The sequence below is a fragment of the Crocuta crocuta genome, unplaced genomic scaffold, assembly GCF_008692635.1.
Source record: "Crocuta crocuta isolate KB4526 unplaced genomic scaffold, BGI_CrCroc_1.0 scaffold118, whole genome shotgun sequence".
Lineage (NCBI taxonomy): Eukaryota > Metazoa > Chordata > Mammalia > Carnivora > Hyaenidae > Crocuta > Crocuta crocuta.
Window position 1 is genome coordinate 7,823,555 of NW_027551558.1, and position 24,142 is coordinate 7,847,696.

The window sequence follows — 24,142 nt, forward strand, 5'->3', positions numbered from 1 at the left end:
ATATCAGAGAACAGCAGGAAACAATGGGATCAGGAAGTTCGCTAGGGGTTGCACTGCATCTGTAGACTGCTTTGGGGACATCATAACAATTAAGTCTTTCAATCCATGAGCATGAGACGTCTTTCCATTTTTTTTTTTTTTTGCTATGTTCTTTAATTTCATTCAGCAACTTTATATAGTTTTTAGTGTACAAGTCTTTCATCTATTTGGTTAAGTTTATTCCTGAGTAGTTTGCTCTTCTTGATGCTATTATAAATAGAATTGTTTTCTTAATTTCCTTTTCAGGTTGTTCATTGTCCATTCACAGAAACGACTGATTTTTGTGTGTTCACTTTGTGTCCTGCAACGTCGCTGAATTCGTTTGTTCTAACAGTTTTTTGTTTTTGTTCAGGGTTGGTTTTTTTTTTTTTTTTACAAATAGTTCATTGTCAGATTAGTTTCCACATAACACCNTATGTTCAGGGTTTTCTACACATAAGATCATATCATCTGTGAACAGACATAACTTTATATCTTCCTTTTCAATTTGGATGGTTTCTAGTTCTTTTTCTTGCCTAATCTCTCTGGCTAGAACTTCTAGTACTGTGTCGAATGGAAATGGTGAGAGCAGGCACTCTTCTCTTGTTCCTGATCGTAGAGGAAAAGCTTTCAGTTTTTTGCTGTAGAGGATGATATTCATTGTGGGTTTGTCACATGCGGCCTTCGTTATGTTGAGTTTCTTTCTGTTCCTAGGGTTTTGTTTTTTTTTAGTAGTTTTATCATGAAAGGGTGTTGAATTTTGTCAGATATTTTTCCTGGATCCATTGAGATGATCATGTGGGATTTTTTCCTTTCATTCTGTTGACCAGATTTTTTTGAGGAAACCAAATTCTACGCAATCTAAGAAACAAAGCCAGTGGAGCTTTGTTCACCTTTTTAAGAATTTGGCTGGTCAGAAGATGAACATTTTGGGATTATTATTAACTCTGGTAAAAACCAATGTGTCCTTTGCTCTGTTAAATATTTTCTTTGTATTTCTCCCATCATTTCCCATTATGTGCTGTGTACAAGTGGCAAATGTTAATTGGTCAGATAAAAGTCTGAGGATTCATAGTAACTGACAATAAGAAATAGCTTTCCGTGTAAATGGTGAGTTAGTATGTGTGGGGTAGAGGACACTGTTTTGAAGTCAACTATGAAAGAGGCAGGGACATAGTTTGAATTTTATTTCCATGAAGAGTCAGAGCTTTTTAATTTAGAAAGAAACCATGGAACTATATGGATGAAATGAAAATAATATCTGGGATGATTTGTTTTGAAATAACCTTGTGGGAGTGGGAGGGGGAGAAGGTGTAAAAATGAAACAAGAGTGACAATATGTTAAGTTCATTATATATTCTCTGTATTTTTGTATCTGTTTGAGATTTCTCATAATAAAAAATTCAGAAAAGAAACTCAATGTAAATCAATGATGATGTTGCAACTTTATATGGAAATACTGTATATATAGCCATTACAGTAACACTTCTGAAGAATTTTAATGATGTGATATAAGAAAACCAGGAAGTCAGTCTTGCTAACAAGGTGTATGTGTGGATGTACACACATATCTGCGTAGACAAAAATATTGGAAGGAAATTAAAACATTAATTGGAGTTATCTTGGTTAAGGTGGGATTATGGATGATTTTCATTCTCTGTATCTATCAGACTTCTTACAGTGAACAAGAGAAAAACACGCCAACATATAGCTAATATACAGAGTTATATTAGTTTCAGGTTACAATATAATGATTCAACATTTCTCTACATTGCTCAATGCTTACCATAAGTGTACTCTTAATCTCCTTTATCTGTTTCACCCATGAAAAAAAAAACAGTTTCTGAAAAAACTTTTTTGAAAGAAAGTAATCAAATCTGCATTGTATAGTTTGGTCAAGCATTTTTTCCAGTGAACTGTTTTCCGTAAACTCTGATCAGTGATCTATGTGGCTCCTAATCTTGAGCTGTGGGCATGGTTTGGGCCTATACCATCCTGTACTCTGCCCTGGAATCTGTCTTTGGTGGGGTGTGTGCAGACAAGGTCCTGGGCAAAAAGCAGTCACCAAAACCATTTTACTCATTGTTGACTTTCGTTAAGCATGTCTCTTTTAACATGAATTTCCTTTTGATTTTAGTGAACTGGATATGATTTCCACGAGGGTGATGGACATTAAGCTTCGAGAAGCTGCAGAAGGCCTTGGGGAGGACAGCACAGGTAAGGCCCTCACTTCCCCTGCCCTGAGAAGAACCCATGTTGGGTTGCGGGGCAGGGAGAAGGGCTGATAGAGCCAAGCCCCTGGGGTTCTGTGTGTGGATAGTGGGGGTTGGGGGTTCAGTTCACAGTGTGTCCAGATACCCCCATGCCCCTCACAATGACTGAAGAGCACATCTGGATTATTTAAGGCCACTTCAGAGCAGTACTCCTTTGCTTCTCTGTCAAACCTGGGGGGATTTTAAAATCATATTCCTCATTCCTGGAGGCAAATCCATCCCCATGTTTGGTTGACTTGAAAACAAGGAGGAACAGGGGCACCTGGTGGCTTAGTTGGTTAAGGGTCCGACTTTCACTTAGGTCATGATCTCGTGGTTCGTGGGTTTGAGCCCCGCGTCGGGCTCTGTGCTGACTGCCAGCTCAGAGCCTGGAGCCTGTTTCTGAGTCTGTGACTCCCTCTCTCTCTGACCCTCCCCTGCTCACGCCGTCTCTCTCTCTCTGCTAGAAATAAATTAAAAAAACATTTTAAAAAAATTAAAAAAAAAAAAGAAAACAAGGAGGAACAATGCAATGGAGTCATTTATCACCCCACAACAGCCAAAGGATCAGTAGGAGGTTGGGAAAAGCACGGGATGGCCTGATCATGCAGAAGAAATAATATTATTAAGACAGAGCCTTTGGTCTCTCTTTTTCATGGCTTTGATTCTCCTTCAGAGACCAGTCCTATACTCCCTGCCAAGCTAAATTACAGGCCCATGAGTCATTATCTCATTACATGTTCTAAGACTTACCTGATTATGTGATTGGTTCACTGTTTTCCATAGATTGCTATTTGTCTAGACAGAATTGTAAAATTGACCTTAAAAAATTTGGTCTCCCCACAACATTCCTTTTTCTTAGTTCCCTATCATTCTCTTGTTTAAAGTTAAAATGCTAAAAAATAAAAATAAAAAAATAAGGGTAAAATGCTAGTAGTGGTTTTCTTTGATGTACTCTACTGGGAACAGCTTCTAATAATATTAAATCCTAGATGCTAACCCTTAGCTTCAAATACTAATTCCATTAAAGATTCTATTTCGTATGCTACAGGATTTTCCTTATTATTCCATATTAGAATTACTTTTCTTCTGTCACATTTTGATAGACACCAAATAAGCCCAAATACAAGGTGAGGTTTTAAAAATTAACTCTTATGGGGGTGCCTGGGTGGTTCAGTCAGTTGAACATCTGGCTCTTGATTTTGGCTTAGGTGAAGCTTGCGGGCTTAGGTCTTGATTCCAGGTTTGTGAGATTGAGCCTCATGTCATGCTCTTTGCTGAGCATGAAGCCTGCTTAGGATTCTTTCCCTGCCCCTCTGCCCCTCTCTCCCACTCTGTCTCATTCTGTCTCTCTCTCAAATACAAATTAAAAAAATAAAAACCCTGAGACAGAAAATGGAATTTCAGAATTTCTCGTAATGAAGGATACTGAATTATTTCTGATTTTAAACAGAAAAATACCTTTTTGAAGAAGTATTTAATTAGTCATTAGTCTGAAACAACCTCCATAAATGCTAGTTTGGGATGGTTATGGAGGTTATTGTGAAGAATCAGGTTTAAAAAATTTTTTTTAATGTTTTATTAATTTCTGACAGAGACAGCATGAGTGAGGGTGTGGGGGTCAGAGAGAGAGGGAATCACAGAATCTGAAGCAGGCTCCAGGCTCTGAGCTGTCAGCACAGAGCTCAACGCAGGACTCGAACCCATGAACCGTGAGATCATGACCTGAGCTGAAGTTGGACGCCCAACCGACTGAGCCACCCAGGCACCCCAGGTTTTAAAAACATTTTTTTAACATTTATTCATTTTTGAGAGACAGAGACAAAGTGTGAGGGGGAGGGGAAGAGAGAGAGGGAAACACAGAATCCAAAGCAGTCTCCAGGCTATGAGCTGTCAGCACAGAGACTGATGTGGGGTTTGAACCCATGAACCGTGAGATCATGACCTGAGCTGAAGTTGGACACTTAGCCAACTGAGCCACCTTGGTGCCCCTTTTATAAATTATTTTTTAATGTTTATTTTACTTTTGAGAGAGAGACAGAGTATGAATGGGGGAGGGGCAGAGAGAGAGGGAGACACAGAAACCAAAGCATACTTCAGGCTCTGAGATGTCAGCACAGAGCCCACCATGGGGCTCGAATTCACTGACTACAAGATCATGACCTGAGCCAAGTCAGACTCTTAAACTACTGAGCCACCCAGATGCCCCTAGAATCAGTTTTTAAAAAGAAAGAGAGAAATTAAATATTCTTTTCTCTGAACAATAGTAAGTTAAGTTATTCAGATCAACCCCTTCCCATTTAAAATTTAAAATTCTAGATAAGCTTCAACAAATGATGTTGGGCAGACTGGATAGCCACATGCAAAAGAATGAACCTGGACCATTTTCTTTCACATATACAAAGATAAACTAAAAAAAGTCATAAAAGTGAAAAAAAAAAAAAACTCAAAATGAATTAAGGACCTAAATGTGAGGCCTGAAGCCATAAAAATTCTTAAAGAAAGAATAAGCAGTAATCTCTCTGACATGTTTCTAGAAATGTCTCCTGAGGCAAGGGAAATAAAAGCAAAAATGAACTATTGATACTACATCAAAATAAAAGTTTCTGCACAGCAAAGAAAACAGTCAACAAAACTGAAAGGCAGCCTACTGAATGGGAGAAGATATTTGCAAATGACATATCTGATAAAAGATTAATATCCAAAATATGTAAAGAAGTGATACAAATCAATATTCAAAAAACAAATAATCCAGTTAAAAAGTGGCCAGAAGACACGAACAGATATTTCTCTAAAGAAGACATACAGATGGCCAACAGACACATGAAAAAATGCCCAACATTACTTGTCATCAAGAAAATACCAACCAAAACTACAATGAGATATCACTTCACACCTGCCAGAATGGCTAAAATCAACAACACAAGAAACAACAGGTATTGGTGAAGATGTGGAGGAAAAAGAATCTTCTTGCATTGTTGGTGGAGAATGCAAATTGGTGCAGCCATTTTGGAAAACAGTATGGAGGATCCTCAAAAAATTAAAAATAGAACTGTCCTACAATCCAGGAATCACACTACTGGGCATTTACCCCCAAAATAGAAAAACACTAATTCAAAGGGATACACACACCTCTATGTTCATTGTAGCATTATTTGCAATAGACAAGCTATGGAAGCAACTTAAGTGTTCATCAATAGATGAGTGGATGAAGAAAAGTGGTACATACACACAGTGGAATGTTTTTCAGCCATAAAAATGAATGGTGCGCCTGGGTGGCTTAGTTGGTTAAGTGTCAGGCTTTGGCTCAGGTCATGATCTCACAGTTCATGAGTTCGAGCCCTACATCAGGTTCTGTGCTGACAGCTCAGAGCCTGGAGCCTGCTTTGAATTCTGTGTCTCCCTTTCTCTCTATCCTTCCACTGCTCGCACTCTATCTCTCTCTCTCTCAAAAATAAACATTAAAATTTTTTTAAAAAATGGAATCTTGCCATTTGCAACAACATGGATACAGCTAGAGAGTATAATACTAAGTGTCCTAAGTCAGGAAAAGACAAATAACCGTATGACCTCATTCATTTGTGGAATTTAATTAACTATACAAATGAGCAAGGGAGAAAAAAAGAGAGAGACAAACCAAAAATCAGACCCTTAAATATAGAGAACAAATTGATATTTACCAAAGGGAGAGTGAGAGAGGGAGGGGCTGGGGGATATAGGGGGTGGGGATGAAAGAGTACACTTATCATGATGAAGAAAAAATAAAATGAGAAAAAATTCTAAATAAGACCATTCTTAAAAATCTTTTTTAAAAAATAGTTTATTGTCAAGTTGGTTTCCATGTAACACCCAGTGCTCATCCCCTTAAAAATCTTTTTAAAAGTAAGAAATAAGACAGCCAGACTTGAAAGAGAATTTGGTAATCGAGGGATAAGTGATCACAGAAGCACTTCTGCCCTCAGATCATTTACCAATCTTGGAAATTTTGAATTTTATTTTCATGTCTTCATGGAGTGGTAGATGAGAGAAAGGGTCAGATATCAAAGTACATGTCTGTACAAGGTGGGCTGTCTCACAGAAGACCCTCTTGACTATAAAGTGGGAACCCAAGGAACAATAAAATCTGAGTAAGTGTGAATCAGAGGTAAATGACCTCTTTATAGACTTGTAAATTGAGTTTGTATCACTTAGGTAATTTAGAGAATCTCAACCCTTGAATTTGGCTAATAGTATTCCTAAAGTGGATATGACTATAGGCACCTTGTCGAATCAGCCATTCTTTTCTGAAGAAAGGTGCCTTCTACCTAGACTTCAAAATACTACAGAAAATAATATTTTCAAAAAGTTCCACGACAAACAGTCAGTGATAACCAGATATATAAAGCCACAGGGCACCATGAATGAGAACCAACATGTTCTAGGTTTAATTGTGTCTCCCCAAAAGTCATATATTGAAATCCTAATCCCTGGTACCTCAGTATATGACTTATATGGAGATTGGGTCATTGCAGATCTAATTAGTTAAGACAGGGTCATACTGGAGCATGTAAGGCCTCTAATCTACTATGACTGATGCCATTATCAAAAGGGGAGATATGGACATAGGCATGCACACAAGAAGAACACCATATGAAGATGAAGTCATATCAGGGTGATAGCATCTACAGGCCACGGAATGTCAAAACTTGTCAGCAAACCACCAGGAGTTAGAGAGGATGGAATAGATGTCTCTGTCATGGCCCTTTGCAGGAAGCAACCATGCCAGTAACACCTTAATCTCAAACTCCTAGCCTCCAGATCTGACAGACAGTATACCTCTGTTGTGTAAGCTGCTCAGTTTGTGCTATTTTGTTACAGCAGCCCTAACAAACTGATACACAGGAGAAACGGGGTGCCTGGGTGGTTCAGTCGGTTAAGTGTCTGACTCCTGGTTTTAGCCCAGGTCATGATCTTGCAGTTTGTGAATTCGCGCCCCACATCAGGCTCTGCCCTGGCAGCGCAGAGTCTGCTTGGGATTCTTTCTCTCCCTCTCTCTCTGCCCCTCCCCAAATCACAGTGTCTCTGTCTCTCTCAAAATAAATGGATAAATTTTTTTTAAAAAAAAATTAATAAGAAACTACACAGCAGAAACAAGAGAAACACAAAAGATACACAAAAGCATCAAATACCAGAATTATCAAACATATGCTATAAAACAGTTGTGCATAGTAAGTTTAAAGATAATTAAAGAACGTTTGAAAATATTTGGAAGGAACAGGGAACTATGAAAAGTGTCATAACACTCAGCCAGTGCTCTGAGGAAGACAAATAAAAGGGATACAGATAGAAGGAAAAAATAAAACTGTCTTTATTTGCAGATGACATGATTATACAAATTATCAAAAAAGTACTTAGATCTCTTAAGCAAGTTTAGCAAGATTACAAGATACAGTGTCAGTATACAAATATCAATTGTATTTCTGTGTAACTAGCAGTGAACAGTTGTAAAATTGAAATTTTTAAAAGTACAATTTATAATAGCACAAATAAAAAGAACTCAGGTATATATCTAACAAAATGTATGCAAGATCTATATACTGGAAAAAAATTGTTTAAAGAAAGACCTAGGTCAACAAAGACCTAAATACATGGAGTGATATATTCTGTGTTGTGGACTGAATATTTGTGTCCCCAAATTCATGTTAAAATCCTAATACCACCCTGTGAAGATATTAGGAGGGCGGGGCCTTTAGGAGGTAATTAGGCCATGAGGGTGGAACCCTCATGAATGGAATTAGTGCCCTTATCAGAAGAGACCAGAGAGGTACTTGCTTTCTTTCTGCCACTTGAGGACACAGCAGGAAGTTGCAATCAGCAGCCTGTGAAAGAACCCCAACAGAAGCCCACCATGGTGCCTGCCTCCCAGATCTCAAACTTCTAGCTTCCAGAAGAGTGAGCAATGAATTTCTGTTACTCATAAGGCACCCAGTCTATAGTACATTATTATAGCAGCCTGAACGGACTAAAACTACATTTATAGATTGGAAGACTCAGTGTTGCTAAAATGTCAGTTCTCCCCCAGCTGAGCTGCAGAATGGTGTGTTAGTACACATGGGGTAGAATATACTGTTGCTATGTCTTCTGTGGAAGGCTGGACCCAGACCAGTGATCTACAGCAAGAATACTGACCAGTGATCATTTATTTAATTTCCATGAAAAATCAGAGATTTTTTTATTTAGGAAGAAACCAAACCATATAGATAAAGTGATAATAGTATCTGGGAGGATTTGCTTTGAAATAACCTGGCAGGGATGAGGAGGAGAAGGAATAGAAAAGATGAAACAGTCATAATCCCAGCAGGATATTTTTTCATCATTGACCAACTGATTCCAAAATTTACATGAAAAAGCAAAATAACCAGAATAGTGAAAACAGTTTTGAAGAAGAACAAAATTGGGGGTCTCACATTACCTGATTTCAAGACTTACTTGTAAGCTACAATAACAAAGCCAAGTGTGGTAATACTGATGAAAGAATGGACATGTAGAGCTAGAACAGAGTCCAAAAATCAACCCATACAAATGTGGTCAGTTGGTCTTTGACAAAGATGCAAAAGTGATTCAAGGGAAAGAGGATGGTCTTTTCAACAAATGTAACATCCAATGTAAAAAAAAAAACAAAAACAAAAACTTTGACTTGTACTTCACAGATGATACAAATATGAATTTAAAATATATCAAAGGCATAAATGCAGCACTATGAAACCTTTCAAAGAAAACAGAAAATATTTGTGACCTGGAATTATGTAAGAGTTCTTAGATAGGACACCTCAATCCCTACATTGGACTAAAGTACAATTTAAAACTTTTTCTCTCTGAAAGACCCCGTTAAGAAAATGAAAAGACTTGCTTCAGATTCTGTATCTCCCTCTCTCTCTGCCCCTTCCCCACTCGTGCTCTGTATTTCTCTCTCTCTCTCTCTCTCTCAAAAATAAATAAACATTAAAACATACTACAAAAATAAAAAAGAAAGAAAGAAAATGAAAAGACAGAGACACCTGAGTGGCTCATTCAGTTGAGTATCTGACTCTTGGTTTCAACTCAGGTCCTGATCCCAGGGTTGTGGGATCAAGCCCCACTTTGGGTTCCATGTTGAGCATGGAGCCTGCTTAAGATTCTCTCTCTCCCCCTCTGCCTCTACCCTTCTCCCCTACCCATACATTGTCTCTCTCTCTCTCTCAAAAACAAAATAAAAAGAAAGAAAGAAAAAGAGAGAGAGAAAGAAAACTCAAAGACAAGTCTGAGGCTGGGAAGAAATATTTATAAATCACCTTTGACTTGTATTTAGAACTCTCAAAATTCAACAATAGGAAAACAACCCAAATAAAAAATAGGCAAAGGTTTTAAAGGATGCTTTACCTCAGAAGATACAATGCAGATGGCAAATAAGCTCATGAAAAAGTGCTCAATATCTGTAGCCATTAGTTAATCCAAGTTAAAACTACAGTGAGCTACTTTGTACACCTATTAGAATGGCAAAGCAAAAACAGCACATCCAACAATAGCAAGTGCTGGAGGATGAGGGCTGCTGGGACTCTCATATTGCTGTTGGGAATGCAACATGGTACAGCCACTTTCAAAAATATTTCAATAATTTCTTATAAAATTAAACATACACTTACTCTGTGACCAAGTGATCCTGCTCCTAGGTATTTGGCTAAGAGAAATGAAAATTTCTGTTTACACAGAAACCCATAACAGCTTTATTCATAATTGCCCCAAACTGCAATGAATCCAAATGTCCTTCAACTGCTCGATGTTTAAATAAAGTGGTACTTCCCTACAATGGAATAGGGTTCGGCAGTAATAAGGAACAAACTTACTGCTTGACATAACAACATGAATAAGTCTCTAATGCACTGTGCTGAATGAAAGAAGCCAGAATCAAAAGGACACATACTGTATGAATCAACCTGTATGCCATTCTAGAAAAGACAAAACTATAGGAACAGAGGAGACATCAGTGGTTCCCAGGTGTTAAAGACAGTGAAGGGTTTGGTTACAAAAGGGCAGCATGAGGGGTGATGGTATAGTTCTATATCTTGAGGTCATTATGCAGCTCTATGTGTACAAAAAGTAAATTTTACTTGTAATTTTTAAAATAACTTAAAAAGTTATATCCCAGATTTGAAAAACATCAAATGGATTTTTTTAGAAAAAGAAAAACTAGGGGTGCCTGGGTGGCTTAGTCGGTTAAGCATCTGACTCTTGGTTTCAGCTCAGGTCATGATCTCATGTTTTGTGAGTTCGAGCCCTGCATTGGGCTCCACGCTGACAGCCTGGAACCTGCCTGGGATTCGCTCTCTCCCTCTCTCTCTGCCACTCCTCTGCTCTCTCTGTCTCTTAAAATAAATAAAACTTTAAAAAATTATTTAAAAAAAGAAATAAGAATAACTGTTACAATTAGAAATTCATTGGATGAGTTTAACAGTAGATTATATCAGCTCAGGACAGAGAAATCATAAGAAAGTAGACAGAAAAGGAGTGCCTGGCTGGCTTGGGGGGTGGAACATGGAACTCTTGATCTCAGGGTTGTGAGTTTGAGCCCCATTTAGCATGTAGAAATTAAAAATTAAAATAAAAAAAAAGAAAGTATACAGTTTGTAGCATAGAACCATAAAATGATGGGAGATACAGAAGAGAAGAGGCATAGAGATAAGTGAAAGGATGTAATGTACATTTGAGCAGTCTCAAGGGAGGGGAGATTAGCAGAGAATCTTCTTGATTTTAAAAAAGATGACCCTTGGGGCGTCTGGGTGGCTTAGTCAGCTGAGCGTCTGACTTTCGCTTAGGTCATGATCTCGCAGTTCGTGGGTTCGAGCCCCGCATCGGGCTCTGTGCTGACTGCCAGCTCAGAGCCTGGAGCCTATTTCAGAGTCTGTGTCTCCCTCTCTCTCTGACCCTCCCCTGCTCACACTGTCTCTCTCTCTGTCTCCTAGAAATAAAAAAAAAAAAAAAAGATGACCAAATCAACAGATTCACGAAACTGAATAAACCCCAAGAAGGATACATAAAAGGAAAATCCATACAGAGTGAAAGTATAGAAAATCAAAGACAAAATGAAAAATCAGTCTGAGAAAAAATATTATCTTCAAAGGAGCAAAAAGCTGATGATTGACTTCTCAACCACACAACAGAAACAATAAAACAGTGAAATAATATTTTCACTATTATTGAAAGAATAACTTTGAAAAAGTAACTGTCAACCTAGAAAATCATACCTAGGAAAAATATATTTTAGAAATGAAGGAAATATAAAGCCTTTTTCAGACAAACAAAAACTGAATTTGTCGTCAGTAGACCCTCTCCAAAGCAGATTCTAAAGGAAAATTGTCCTAGATGGAATGTCTGGAATACAAGAAGGAATGCTGAGCAAGGAAACTGAGAAACATATCTGGATGAACATGGAAGGATATCTTTTGAGGTTTTTAAAAAATGAAAACAAAATGGGACATATAAATAGGATTAAAGTATTCTAAGTTCCTTGTTTTGTCCCATAATAGAATGCATAGTATGATTTCTAGGATAGTTACTGAAAAAACAGATATTGAAGACACAGCTTACAAACTTAACAGTGGGAAGAACAGAATAATTTTTAAGTCCAGTAATCCAAAGGACCACAAGAAAGGAGATTAAGAAAAAGCACATAAGATGTAGACTTGTTTTTATTAACGTATCAGTAATTACAGTAAGTATAAGGCTAATTAAATTAATTGTTCCAGTTAGACATTAAAGATCATCAGATTGGGTTTCTACGACTCTAAGTCCAAAAATATAAGGATTCAGAAGAGTTGAAAGTAAAAGGATAGAAAAACATGTATCTTATAAACACTAGGAAAAAGGAAGCTAGATAGATGCATTAATAGCAGTCAAAATAATATTTAAGCCATAAGGCATCACTAAAGATGTAAAGGGGTGCCTGGGTGGCTCAGTCAGTTGGGCATCCGACTTTGGCTCAGGTCATGATCTCATGGTTTGTGGGTTTGAGCCCCGTGTAGGGCTCTGTGCTGACAGCCAGCTTGGAGCATGGAGCCTGTTTCGGATTCTGTGTCTCCCTCTCTGACCCTCCCCTGCTCCCGCCGTCGCTGTCTCTCTCTCTCTCTCTCTCTCTCTCTCAGAAATAAATAAAACCTTTAAAAAAATTTTTTTAAAAAGATATAAAGAGGGCCATTTCACAAAAGGTTCAGTTTCCCAGCAAGATAATAATTGTATCTTTCTCTACACCATTGTAATATTAAAAGTTATGGAGGAGAAATTGACATAAAATTGATGTCAAGAAATTGAATAAAAATGAATAAAATCTGCAATCAGAATTGTTTGTTTGTTTGTTTGAAAGAGTATGAGCAGAGGAAGGGTAGAGGAAGAGGTTGAGAAAGAGTCTTAAGCAAGTTCCAAGTCCAGAGTGGAGGCCGACAATGGGGCTCAGTCTCACAAATGTGAGATCCTGACCTGAGCCAAAATCAAGGGTCAGATGTCTAACCAACTGAGCCACCCAGGACCCCAAGAGTGGGTTATTTTTAATACATCTCCATCAGTAATTGATAGAAAAAATGTATTTTAAATTAGTAAGGATGAAATGTATTTGGACAACACAAAAAGAAAAAGTCCTTGTCCTAATTGACATGTATAGAACATTAGCAGAAATACATGATTTTCAAGCACACTGGAAACATTTACAAATTTATGGTAAAAGCCATGAAGCAAATCTCAACAAATTTGAGTGGTTTCAGATCATATAGAGCAATTCTCTGACCACAGTACACTTAAGCTGGAAATCAGTAACAGAAAGATAATAAGAAAATCTCTAAGTGCTTGGAAATTAGGATCTACTTTCCTAGAGAGGGAGGCAAGATGGCGGAGAAGTAGGGAGCTCTGTACATTTCGCTCGTCCCAATATCTCAAACAGAGAAGGCCTGAAGCCATAGGACACTGAACCGCAGGAATTTGGGAGGAAAAGAGACAGAGTCCACTAAGAAAACAACCTCATAGGTGCGTGACTGCGAACTGGGAAAGATAAAAAAGAGCCAGGACTGGAGACTCAGTGGGAGGGGAGGGAACCCCCTTCATGGGGAGCCTCGGAGAGTCCAGGGGAAGAGAAAGAGTGGCTGAAATTGCTCATAGAACTGTCCCTGGAGAAGAGAAAAACCTCACCTCGGGACAGAGAGTGATCCTATTTCTAGCTGTGGTGCTGACTTTGGGCTGAGTTCCCCAGTCCCAGGCAGCGCCAGAAGAAACTGCTCCGCCACACACCCGGCTCCATCCCAGGCAGGGAAGCGGCCCGGCCTGCAGGATTGTATTTCAGGTGGTATCAATAAAGGACGCAGACTAAGACCTGAAAACCAGGTGGGGCTTGGGACATAGAACACGGCCCACCTTGGCTAAGCCCAAGGTACAGGGAGATCAGACTCAAAAGAGTGATTTGCAATGCTTGGTTTGAGAAGGGACTGCGGAGCTGCCGTTTTTCTCCCCACAACCACCAAGGCAGGACCTCAGGAGGTGGCCTGTGGGACCAGAGTGGAGGCTAAGACCTCCCTACCCCAAACCACGCCCATCCCTGCTAGAGAGCTGCTTTTTTTTTTTTTTTTTTTTACCAGAGCCCAGGGCAAGACCAACATGGATGCACTGCCATGATTAATTCTAGATCAATTCTTTCTATTCAGATATATTTTCCCTTGTCTCATTCCTATCCCTCCCCTCTGCTGAACTGGGCACTCTGGTCACTGGTTTGCTTAAACAGTCACATTGAATCCATTCTCTAGATGTATATTCTACACCTTCACCACTACCTTTCTATCTCTCTCTCTCTGGAGTAATCAGACTATATAGTTTCTCTGAGTAACATTATCTTCATTTCTTTCTCCTTGCCTCCTACCATATTCTCCTCTTTTTTTCTCTGAATTAAGCCTCTTAGTCTCTCTGCCTGGTCATTGTCCAATTTCACTTTCTCCCCATCCTGTCATTTCTCTCTTTGTATATGCTCTTCCCTCAGCACTGCATACGCCCTGCTGGGAATTCTAGTTTTATGCTTTTAGACTGTGCTTTGTCTTTTGGGGTTTTTTCTTTGTTCTTTTCTTCCTTTTCTTTTTCTTTTTCCCTTTCGGTTTGCTTGTTTGTTGGATTTGTCTATGCGTTTGAGTGCCTTTGTTCCCTGTGTGTTTGTCTGTCTGTTTTCCTTTCCAGGGCTACCTCAAGAAACAAGCCAAAGTACACATGGTGGAGAGTCCCAAATACCACCATGAGTAGGGAAATAAAATAACCAAAGTCTCAAAAAGAGAGACCAAGAGACACCATTCAAAGAACACTTCCTGAACGGACAGGCCCTGGACATTCAAAGAGCCTTTTTTATACAGCAGTACTCGCAAGTGCAGAGTGCATAACAAGCTTTTAAAACTAACAAGAGACAGAAAGCTAGCCAAAATGAAGAAATGGAAGAACTCTCCTCTAAAGAAATTCCAGGAAGAAATGACAGCTAAAGAACTGCTCAAAACAGATACAAGCAACGTAACTAAACAAGAATTTACAACAATAGTCATAAAATTAATCGCTGGGCTTGAAAAAGGCATGGAGGACACCAGAGAAGCTATTGCTACAAAGACTATGGAGTTTAAAAATAGTTGTGATGAATTAAAAAAATACTATAAATGAGATGCATAATAAAATGGAGGTGTCCAATGCACGGACTGAGGAGGCAGAGAGAACAGGTGAATTAGAAGATACAATTATAGAAAAAGAGGAAGCGAAGAAAAAAGAGATAAATTGATCCAGGAACACGAAAGGAGGGTTCGAGAGCTGAGTGATACAATCAAATGAAATAATACCCCTATCATAGGAATTCCAGAAGAGGAAGAGAGAGGGAAAGGTGCTGAAGGAGTCCTTGAACAAATTATAGTTGAGAACTTCCCCAATCTGGGGAAAGAGACAGACATTGAAATGCAAGAGGCACAGAGAACTCCCTTTAGACATAACTTGAATTGATCTTCAACATGACATATCACAGTGAAACTGGCAAAATATGAGGACAAAGAGAGAATTCTGAAAGCAGCTAGGGATAAAAGGGCCCTGACATACAAAGGGAGACCTATCAGAGTAGTTACAATCCTATCTACTGAAACTTGACNTAATCCAAAACTCTATGGGATGCGGCAAAGGAGATCCTAAGAGGAAAGTATATTGGATTCCAGGCCTATTTCAAGAAATTAGAAAAAGCGTAAATACAAAATCTAACAGCACACCTAAAGGAACTAGAAGGAGAGCAACAGGTACAACCCAAACTCAGTAGGAGAAGAGGAATAATAAAAATCAGGGCAGAAATAAACAATATAGAATCTAAAAAAACAGTTGAACAGATCAATGAAACCAAGAGTTGTTTTTTTGAAAAAATAAAATTGATAAACCTCTAGCCAGGCTTCTCAAAAAGAAAAGAGAGAATACCCAAATAGATAAAATCATGAATGAAAATGGATTAATTACAACCAACCCCTCAGAAATACAAACACTTAGCAGGGAATAATATGTAAAATTATATGCCAGCAAACTGGACAACTTAGAAGAAATGGACAAATTCCTAACCACACACATACTACCAAAATTCACATGGGAAGAGACAGAAAATCTGAACAGACCCATAACTAGTGAAGAAATCCAATCAGTTATCAAAAATCTCCCAACAAATAAGAGCCCTGGGCCAGGTGGCTTCCCTGGGGAATTCTACCAGACATTTAAATCAGAATTAATACCCATTCTTCTCAAGCTATTCCAAAAAAATAGAAATGGAAGGAAAACTTCTGGTACATTCTACGAAGCCAGCATCACTTTGATTCCCAAGCCAGACAGAGACCCAGCCAAAAAAGAGAACTACAGGCCAATATCCTTGATGAATATGGATGCCAAAATCCTTAACAAGATACTTGCAAATTGAATCCAACAGCACATAAAAAGAATTATCGAGCATGATGAAGTGGGGTTCATTCCTGGGTTACAGGGCTGGTTCAATACTCGCAGATCAATCAATGTGATACATCACATTAACAAAAGAAAAGATAAAAACCATATGATCCTGTCGAGAGATGCAGAAAAAGCATTTGACAAAATACAGCATCCTTTCTTTCTTTCTTTTTTTTAAATAGTTTATTGTCAAGTTGGTTTCCATGTAATACCCAGTGCTCATCCCCACAAGTGCCCTCCTCCATGCTACAGCATTCTTTCTTAATAAGGACCCTCGAGAAAGTCGGGATAGAAGAAACTTACTTAAACATCATAAAAGCTATTTATGAGAAGCCCTCAGCTAACATCATCCTCAATGGGGAAAACTGAGAGCTTTCCCCCTGAGATTAGGAACAAGACAGGGATGTCCACTCTCACCACTGTTTTGTTTTTTTTTTAATGTTTATTTTTGAGAGGGAGGGTAGGGTGAAAGAGAGGGAGACACAGAATCTGAAGCAGGCTCCAGGCTCTGAGCTGTCAGCACAGAGCCTGATGTGGGGCTTGAACTCGCGAACTGTGAGATCATGACCTGAGCCAAAGTCTGATACTTAACCAACTGAGCCACCCAGGTGCCCCATCACCACTGTTGTTTAACATAGTGCTGGAAGTCCTAGCATCAGCAATCAGACAACAAAAGGAAATAAAAGGCATCAGAATTGGCAAAGAAGAAGTCAAACTTTCACTCTTTGCAGATGACATTATACTCTACATAAAAACCCAACAGACTCCACCAGAAGCCCACTAGAACTGATCTATGATTTCAGCAAAGTTGCAGGGTACAAAATCAATGTACAGAAATTGGTTGCATTTTTATACACCAACAATGAAACAACAGAAAGAGAAATCAAGAAACTGATCCCATTCAGAATTCCACAAAAAAACATAAAATACCTAGGAATAAGCCTAACCAAAGATATAAGAGATCTGTATGATGAAAATTATAGAAAACTTATGAAGGAAATTGAAGAAGACACAAAGAAATGGAAAAGCATTCCATGCTAATGGGTCAGAAGAATAATATTGTTAAAATGTTGTTATTACCGAAAGCAATCTACACATTCAATGCAATCCAAACCAAAATTGCACCAGCATTCTTCTCAAAGCTAGAACAAACTGTCCTAAAATTTGTATGGAACCATACAAGACCCCGAATAGCCAAAGTAATATTGAAGAAGAAAACCAAAACCATCCCAGACTTTAGCGTCTACTACAAAGCTATAATCATCAAGGCAGTATGGTATTATCACAAAAACAGACACATAGACCATTGGAATAGAACAGAGAACTCAGAATTGGACCCACAAATGTATGGCCAACTAATCTTTGACAAAGCAGGAAAGAATATCCAATGGAAAAAAGACAGTCTCTTTAGCAGATGGTGCTGGGAGAACTGGACAGCAACATGCAGAAGAGTGAAACTAGAACATTTTCTCACACCATACACAAAAATAAACTCAAAATGGATAAAGGACCTGAACGTGAGACAGGAAACCATCAAAACCCTAGAGGAGAAAGCAGGAAACAACCTCCNAAGGAAATTGAAGAAGACACAAAGAAATGGAAAAGCATTCCATGCTAATGGGTCAGAAGAATAATATTGTTAAAATGTTGTTATTACCGAAAGCAATCTACACATTCAATGCAATCCAAACCAAAATTGCACCAGCATTCTTCTCAAAGCTAGAACAAACTGTCCTAAAATTTGTATGGAACCATACAAGACCCCGAATAGCCAAAGTAATATTGAAGAAGAAAACCAAAACCATCCCAGACTTTAGCGTCTACTACAAAGCTATAATCATCAAGGCAGTATGGTATTATCACAAAAACAGACACATAGACCATTGGAATAGAACAGAGAACTCAGAATTGGACCCACAAATGTATGGCCAACTAATCTTTGACAAAGCAGGAAAGAATATCCAATGGAAAAAAGACAGTCTCTTTAGCAGANGTCAGAAGAATAATATTGTTAAAATGTTGTTATTACCGAAAGCAATCTACACATTCAATGCAATCCAAACCAAAATTGCACCAGCATTCTTCTCAAAGCTAGAACAAACTGTCCTAAAATTTGTATGGAACCATACAAGACCCCGAATAGCCAAAGTAATATTGAAGAAGAAAACCAAAACCATCCCAGACTTTAGCGTCTACTACAAAGCTATAATCATCAAGGCAGTATGGTATTATCACAAAAACAGACACATAGACCATTGGAATAGAACAGAGAACTCAGAATTGGACCCACAAATGTATGGCCAACTAATCTTTGACAAAGCAGGAAAGAATATCCAATGGAAAAAAGACAGTCTCTTTAGCAGATGGTGCTGGGAGAACTGGACAGCAACATGCAGAAGAGTGAAACTAGAACATTTTCTCACACCATACACAAAAATAAACTCAAAATGGATAAAGGACCTGAACGTGAGACAGGAAACCATCAAAACCCTAGAGGAGAAAGCAGGAAACAACCTCCGTGACCTCAACCGCAGCAGTTTCTTACTTGACACATCCCCAAATCAAGGGAATCAAGAGCAAAAATGAACTATTGGGACCTCGTTAAGATAAAAAGCTTCTGCACAGCAAAGGAACCAATCGATAAAACTAATAGGCAACCGACAGAATGGGAAAAGATAGTTGTAAATGACGTATCAGACAAAGGGCTAGTATCCACAGTCTATAAGGAACTCACCAAAATCCACACCTAAAAAACAAATAATCCAGTGAAGAAATGGTCAGAAGACATGAACAGACACTTCTCCAAAGAGGACCTCCAGATGGCCAATAGACACATGAAATGATACTCAGCGTCCCTCATCATCAGGGAAATGCAGATCAAAACCACACTGAGATACCACCTCACGCCAGTCAGAGTGGCTAAAATGAACAAATCAGGAGACTATAGATGCTGGCGAGGATGTGGAGAAATGGGCACCCTCCTACATTATTGGTAGGAATGTAAACTGGTGCAGCCCCTCTGGAAAACAGTGTGGAGGTTCCTCAAAAAATTAACAGTAGAAATTCCCTATGACCCAGCAATAGCACTGCTAGGAATTTACCCAGGAGATTCAGGAGTGCTGATGCATAGGGGCATGTGTACCCCAATGTTCATAGCAGCACTTTCAACAATAACCAAATCATGGAAAGAACTTAAGTGTCCATCAACTGATGAATGAATCAAGAAGATGTGGTTTACAGTGGAATACTACATGGCAGTGAGAAAGAATGAAATCTGGCCATTTGTAGCCATATGGATGGAACTTGAGGTTGTTATGCTGAGTGAAATAAGTCAGGCAGAGAAAGATAGATAACATATGTTTTCACTTATAGGTGGATTAGGAGAAACTTAATGGAGGACCATGGGGAGGAGAAGGGGGAAAATAGGGGAGAGGGAGGGAGGCAAACGGTGAGAGACTCTTGAATGCTGAGAGCAAACTGAGGGCTGGTGGGGTTGGGGGAGAGGGGAAGGAAGGTGATGGGCATGGAGGAGGGCACTTGTTGGGATGAGCACTGGGTTTTATATGGAAACCAACCTGACAATAAACTCTGAAAGAGAAAAAAAGATCTACTTTCCTAAATAACTCTAGGTCTAAGAAGGTAATATAATGGGATTTAGAAAATATTTCAGTCAAACAACAGTGAAAATAAAACATGGGATGCAGCTAAAAGAGGTTTAGGAGGAGATGTATTGCCTTAAATGTGTTTATTATTTAAAAAAAAAAAAAGCCTAAAAGTAATTAGCTAAGTATTCATCTCAAGAAGTGTAAAAAGAAGGCACAGTATGTGAAGACAGTAGGAGGAAGGAAAGAGTAAGAACATAAATTGACACCACAAAAAATAAACATGCAGTAGAGAGAATTAACAAAGCACCTTTTTTAAAAAAGCAAATAATGTTGACCTCTCATTAAACTCATCAAGGAAAAATAGGCACAAACAATATCAGAGCTGAGGAAGGGGGCTTTTTTACAGTTGGTGTGGATGCTAAAACAATACAAGGATACTATTAATAACTATATGCCAATTAGAAAATTTAGAAAAAAATAGGCAAATTCCTGGAAAAACATAGCTTCATAAGGCTGAATCAAGTAGTAGAAAATCTAAATAGTTCCTGTACCCCATTAGAGAAACTGAATTAAACAGCCTAGCAGTGGATAAACCTAACATGAACAGGCCCCAGTTTGATGGCTGACTAACCAACCATTGCAGTTCAGACAAGAGTGTTCAGCAGTGACCTTCTGGATCTTTGTAGCCACTCTTTTTAACCTGGAAACACCATCTTTGACTGCATAGGGTAGTAAGGCTGCACTGGATATTCAGACCTTCAGGGATGCAAACCTACTTGTCAACTAGACAAAGGCCAGATGGTATCCTGGCAAATGCAGAAAACTCTAAGAGTCTTTCCAGATCATAAACTGTCATTGAGAACCATCAGTTAACAACATAAGCATTATGTGATTATTAAGGCAAGGAAACTTCCACTAGAAGTTAAGAAAACTCCGCTACATGTAGGACTGATTTCCCTTTGGGTAGGGGTCTGCTCCCCTTAAGGTAGTACAGACTCCAGCTAGAGTAATCCTAAGTCGTTCTGCACACTAAGGCAAGATCATGTAAACTTCCCAAGGGAACATTCATATAAATGTAAAGATGCTGGTGGGGCAGGGGGGTATTTTAAACAAGGAATTCAGCTCACAAAATTGTTTACTTATCAAACTAATAAACTGTTCCAGTTTTATTCAAACTGAATAAAATGTTCAGGATATACTAGACAGTACCCTGGTGATCCCTGATATTGCATCTTTTTGTTGTTAGTTCTCACAAATATTCAGAAGGAAAGGAATGAAGAGTCCTGAGCTGCTAATGTGATGTCACAGGATCCTGGAGATTATCAGTAGAGTTTGTGGGTGAGACTAAAGGAGGCTTCAGAGAAGAGATCACGAAATGTTTCAAAGTGTCATAAATTCTGACAATCCAGGAAACAGGGCAGAGTGGGGCTCAGTGCTTCCACCGCAATTTGATGTGTTTTTTCACCCACACTTGTTAGCTCCTCCTGGCATCGGGCACCCCAGTGAGCACCAGGAGGCTGGGCCTCCTCCGATTGTCTCTGGCATGCATGTTTATGCTAAATGAAGCAGTTGAACGCTATTTTGGAAAAAATAATATGGGTTATCACATGGCCTTTACCTTACCAGGATTTTTTTTGCTTTTGGCTATGTATATATTAGATATTAAAACTTGCTTTTGTTTGTACAGTGGAATATTACTCAGCAATTAAAATAAGAATGCATACTACTAATACATGCATCATCAATGCAAAATTCAGAAGCAGTTCATGAAATGAAAGGAGCTAGACCCAAGAGTATATACTATATGATTCCATGCATACAATATAGTATGTGCTATGTGAATTCAAGAATGGGCAAAACAAATGTGTGGTAATAGAAATAAGAGTGGTTACATCAAAAACAATAAACTAGGGGCACCTGAGTGGCTTCGTTGGTCAAGCATCCGGCTCTTGATTTCAGCTTGGGTCATGATCCCAGGGTTGTGGGATTGAGCCCCGCATCAGGCTCCATGCTTGAACATGGAGCTTGCTTAAGATTCTCTCTTCCTCTGCTCCTCTTCCTCCCTCACATTCTTGCTCTCTCTCTCTCTCTCTCTCTATGATAAAAAATAAATTCTTGAAGAATAAATTTAACCAAGAAGGTGAAAGATCAGTTTAAAAAAAATAAGGAAGGCAGGAAGGAGAGAGAGATTGCTTGTGGTTTGATTCAGTGATCATGCTCCAGAGCTTTCTAGGCTCTCTTATGAAATGTATAAAGTAAACAAATCAGGATTGTTTTTGGGTGTGCAAAAATGGTACTCTGTGTAGTTCCTGACCTCTGTGTGGTACAAGAACTTTCCGGGAGTGCATAATTGACACACAGAAATATTGCTCTGTGCCCTTCTCTGGTGCACACCTTCCACATGCTTCATAAGTACTCACAAGCGTTATTTCCTCACAGGGAAGAAAAAGTCCAAGTTCAAAACATTTAAGAAGTTATTTGGGAAGAAGAAGAGAAAGGAATCACCGTCTTCCACAGGAAATAGCACCTGGAAACAAAGTCAGGCGAAGAGTGAGGTCATTGCCATTGAGTCAGGGCCAGTGGGCTATGACTCAGAGGATGAGCTCGAGTAAGTTGCCTTGTCCATCCTTCCGGCATGTGTGCCCCAGTCAATGAAATCATATGATATTTGTCATATGATATTTGGGGGAGGATAGGAGGACCCAAATACTCTGTCTCATGGTCTTGGAAACTCGCTGGATTTCTGAGTGTACTTCCTTCCAAGGGAATTCCACTGGAGGCTTTTCCAGGGAAGTTGTATTTTCTGTCTTTTCTTACGTAGGGATGGAGAAAGGGGGAAACATGAACGGGTACCTGCTGTGTCCCAGGTGCTGTATTTATTAGATGTCTGCAACCACTGTGGGAGAAGAGGTCAGATTGGTCACTTTAGAAATGAGCAAACCAAGCTTTAGAGAAATTTTGGAGAACTTGTGCATTGTCCTGCAGCTGAAAGTGGCAAGATTAGGATATATGCCATGATTTTATATGACTTAAAAATTCTCCATTAGAAGGAGAGAGGGGTGGAGGGAAGGCTTCTTCTGTTCAGTCTTAGAAAATCATCCAAAAGTATTGTTAGATACAACAGAACCAATGAGTATGAAAATTTGGGGAAATCTAGTGAAGAAGTCCTTATTTTTAGAACTTGTACTTTATCAAAATATAATTATAATACACATCCTTTCAGCAGTTATTTCTGTGAGTAAAAGGGTGGGGGGAAGATTTGTTGCCATGCAAACTTTAAAATAAATTTATTTAAATCCAAGTTAATTAACATATGGTGTAATAATGGTTTCAGGAGTAGAATTTAGTGATTCTTTACTTACAAGTAACAGCACCCAGTGCTCATCCCAACAAGTGTCCTTTATAGCCATCACCCATTTAGCCCACACCCCCCCCCACACACACACACCTATCTATCTCCTCTCCAGCAACCCTCAGTTTGTTCTCTGTATTTAAGAATCTCTTATGGCTTGCCTCCCTCTCTGTTTGTATTTTATTTTTCTTTCCCTTCCCCTATGTTCATCTGTTGTGTTTCTTAAATTCCACATACGAATGAAATCATATATTTGTCTTTCTCATACTGACTTATTTCGCTTAGCATAATACACCTTAATTCCTTGCCTGTTTTTAGAGGAGTAGAAATTACACTGACCACTTGGTGGCACCAAATGACTGAAGAGGAAAGATTGAAGGTTTTTCTTTCAAGGTTTTTGTTTTTGTTTCTGTTTTTCCTGTGCTAGCAGGGAGCGGGGTGAACCCACATAGCACTCTATGAAGACTACCAAGGAAGGGCTGTATGTACACACATTTTATTAGGCAGGGTGCTCTATATTCTTGGGAAGCAAGATGTTGTCATGATCATATTTCTAATTATAAATGTCTTCACTGGGCCAGCCCCAGGGAAATTATGACACTCTCCCGACCCATATCCTGTCTGGTCTCTTAACCAGAACACACAGTGGCCCGCCATCCAGGGAACAGGAACACAGCAGAGAGGCGAGCAGGGTGTGTGCATACGTGTGTGTGTTTGTGTGATAAATGACCTGTCCACTTGTGTGTCTCCTCTTTGTCACTGGAGCCCCTGGAAAATGGGGACAGTCTCCCTTCTATCTTTATGTTCCCATAAGAGCCAGGTCCTCAGTTACTGGTAAAAGTTCGCTGGAGTGATGCTAGGATAGGAGGCTTAGGGGTGGCATCTGATGAAGCCTGGGAAGTACAGTGTTTTTAGAGAACACTCATCAGAGG

The 24,142-nt window shown here is 39.0% G+C and overlaps 1 protein-coding gene across 1 annotated transcript in view; it reads left to right on the forward strand.

Moving 5' to 3' along the window:
• Positions 1–24,142, forward strand: part of CRACDL (CRACD like) — a 142,793-nt gene that overhangs the window by 75,199 nt on the left and 43,452 nt on the right. Inside the window, 2 exon segments of the mRNA XM_077749246.1 lie at positions 2,156–2,235; positions 22,298–22,466. Coding sequence (XP_077605372.1) covers positions 2,166–2,235; positions 22,298–22,466 — 239 coding nt within the window. The 5' untranslated portion in view covers positions 2,156–2,165.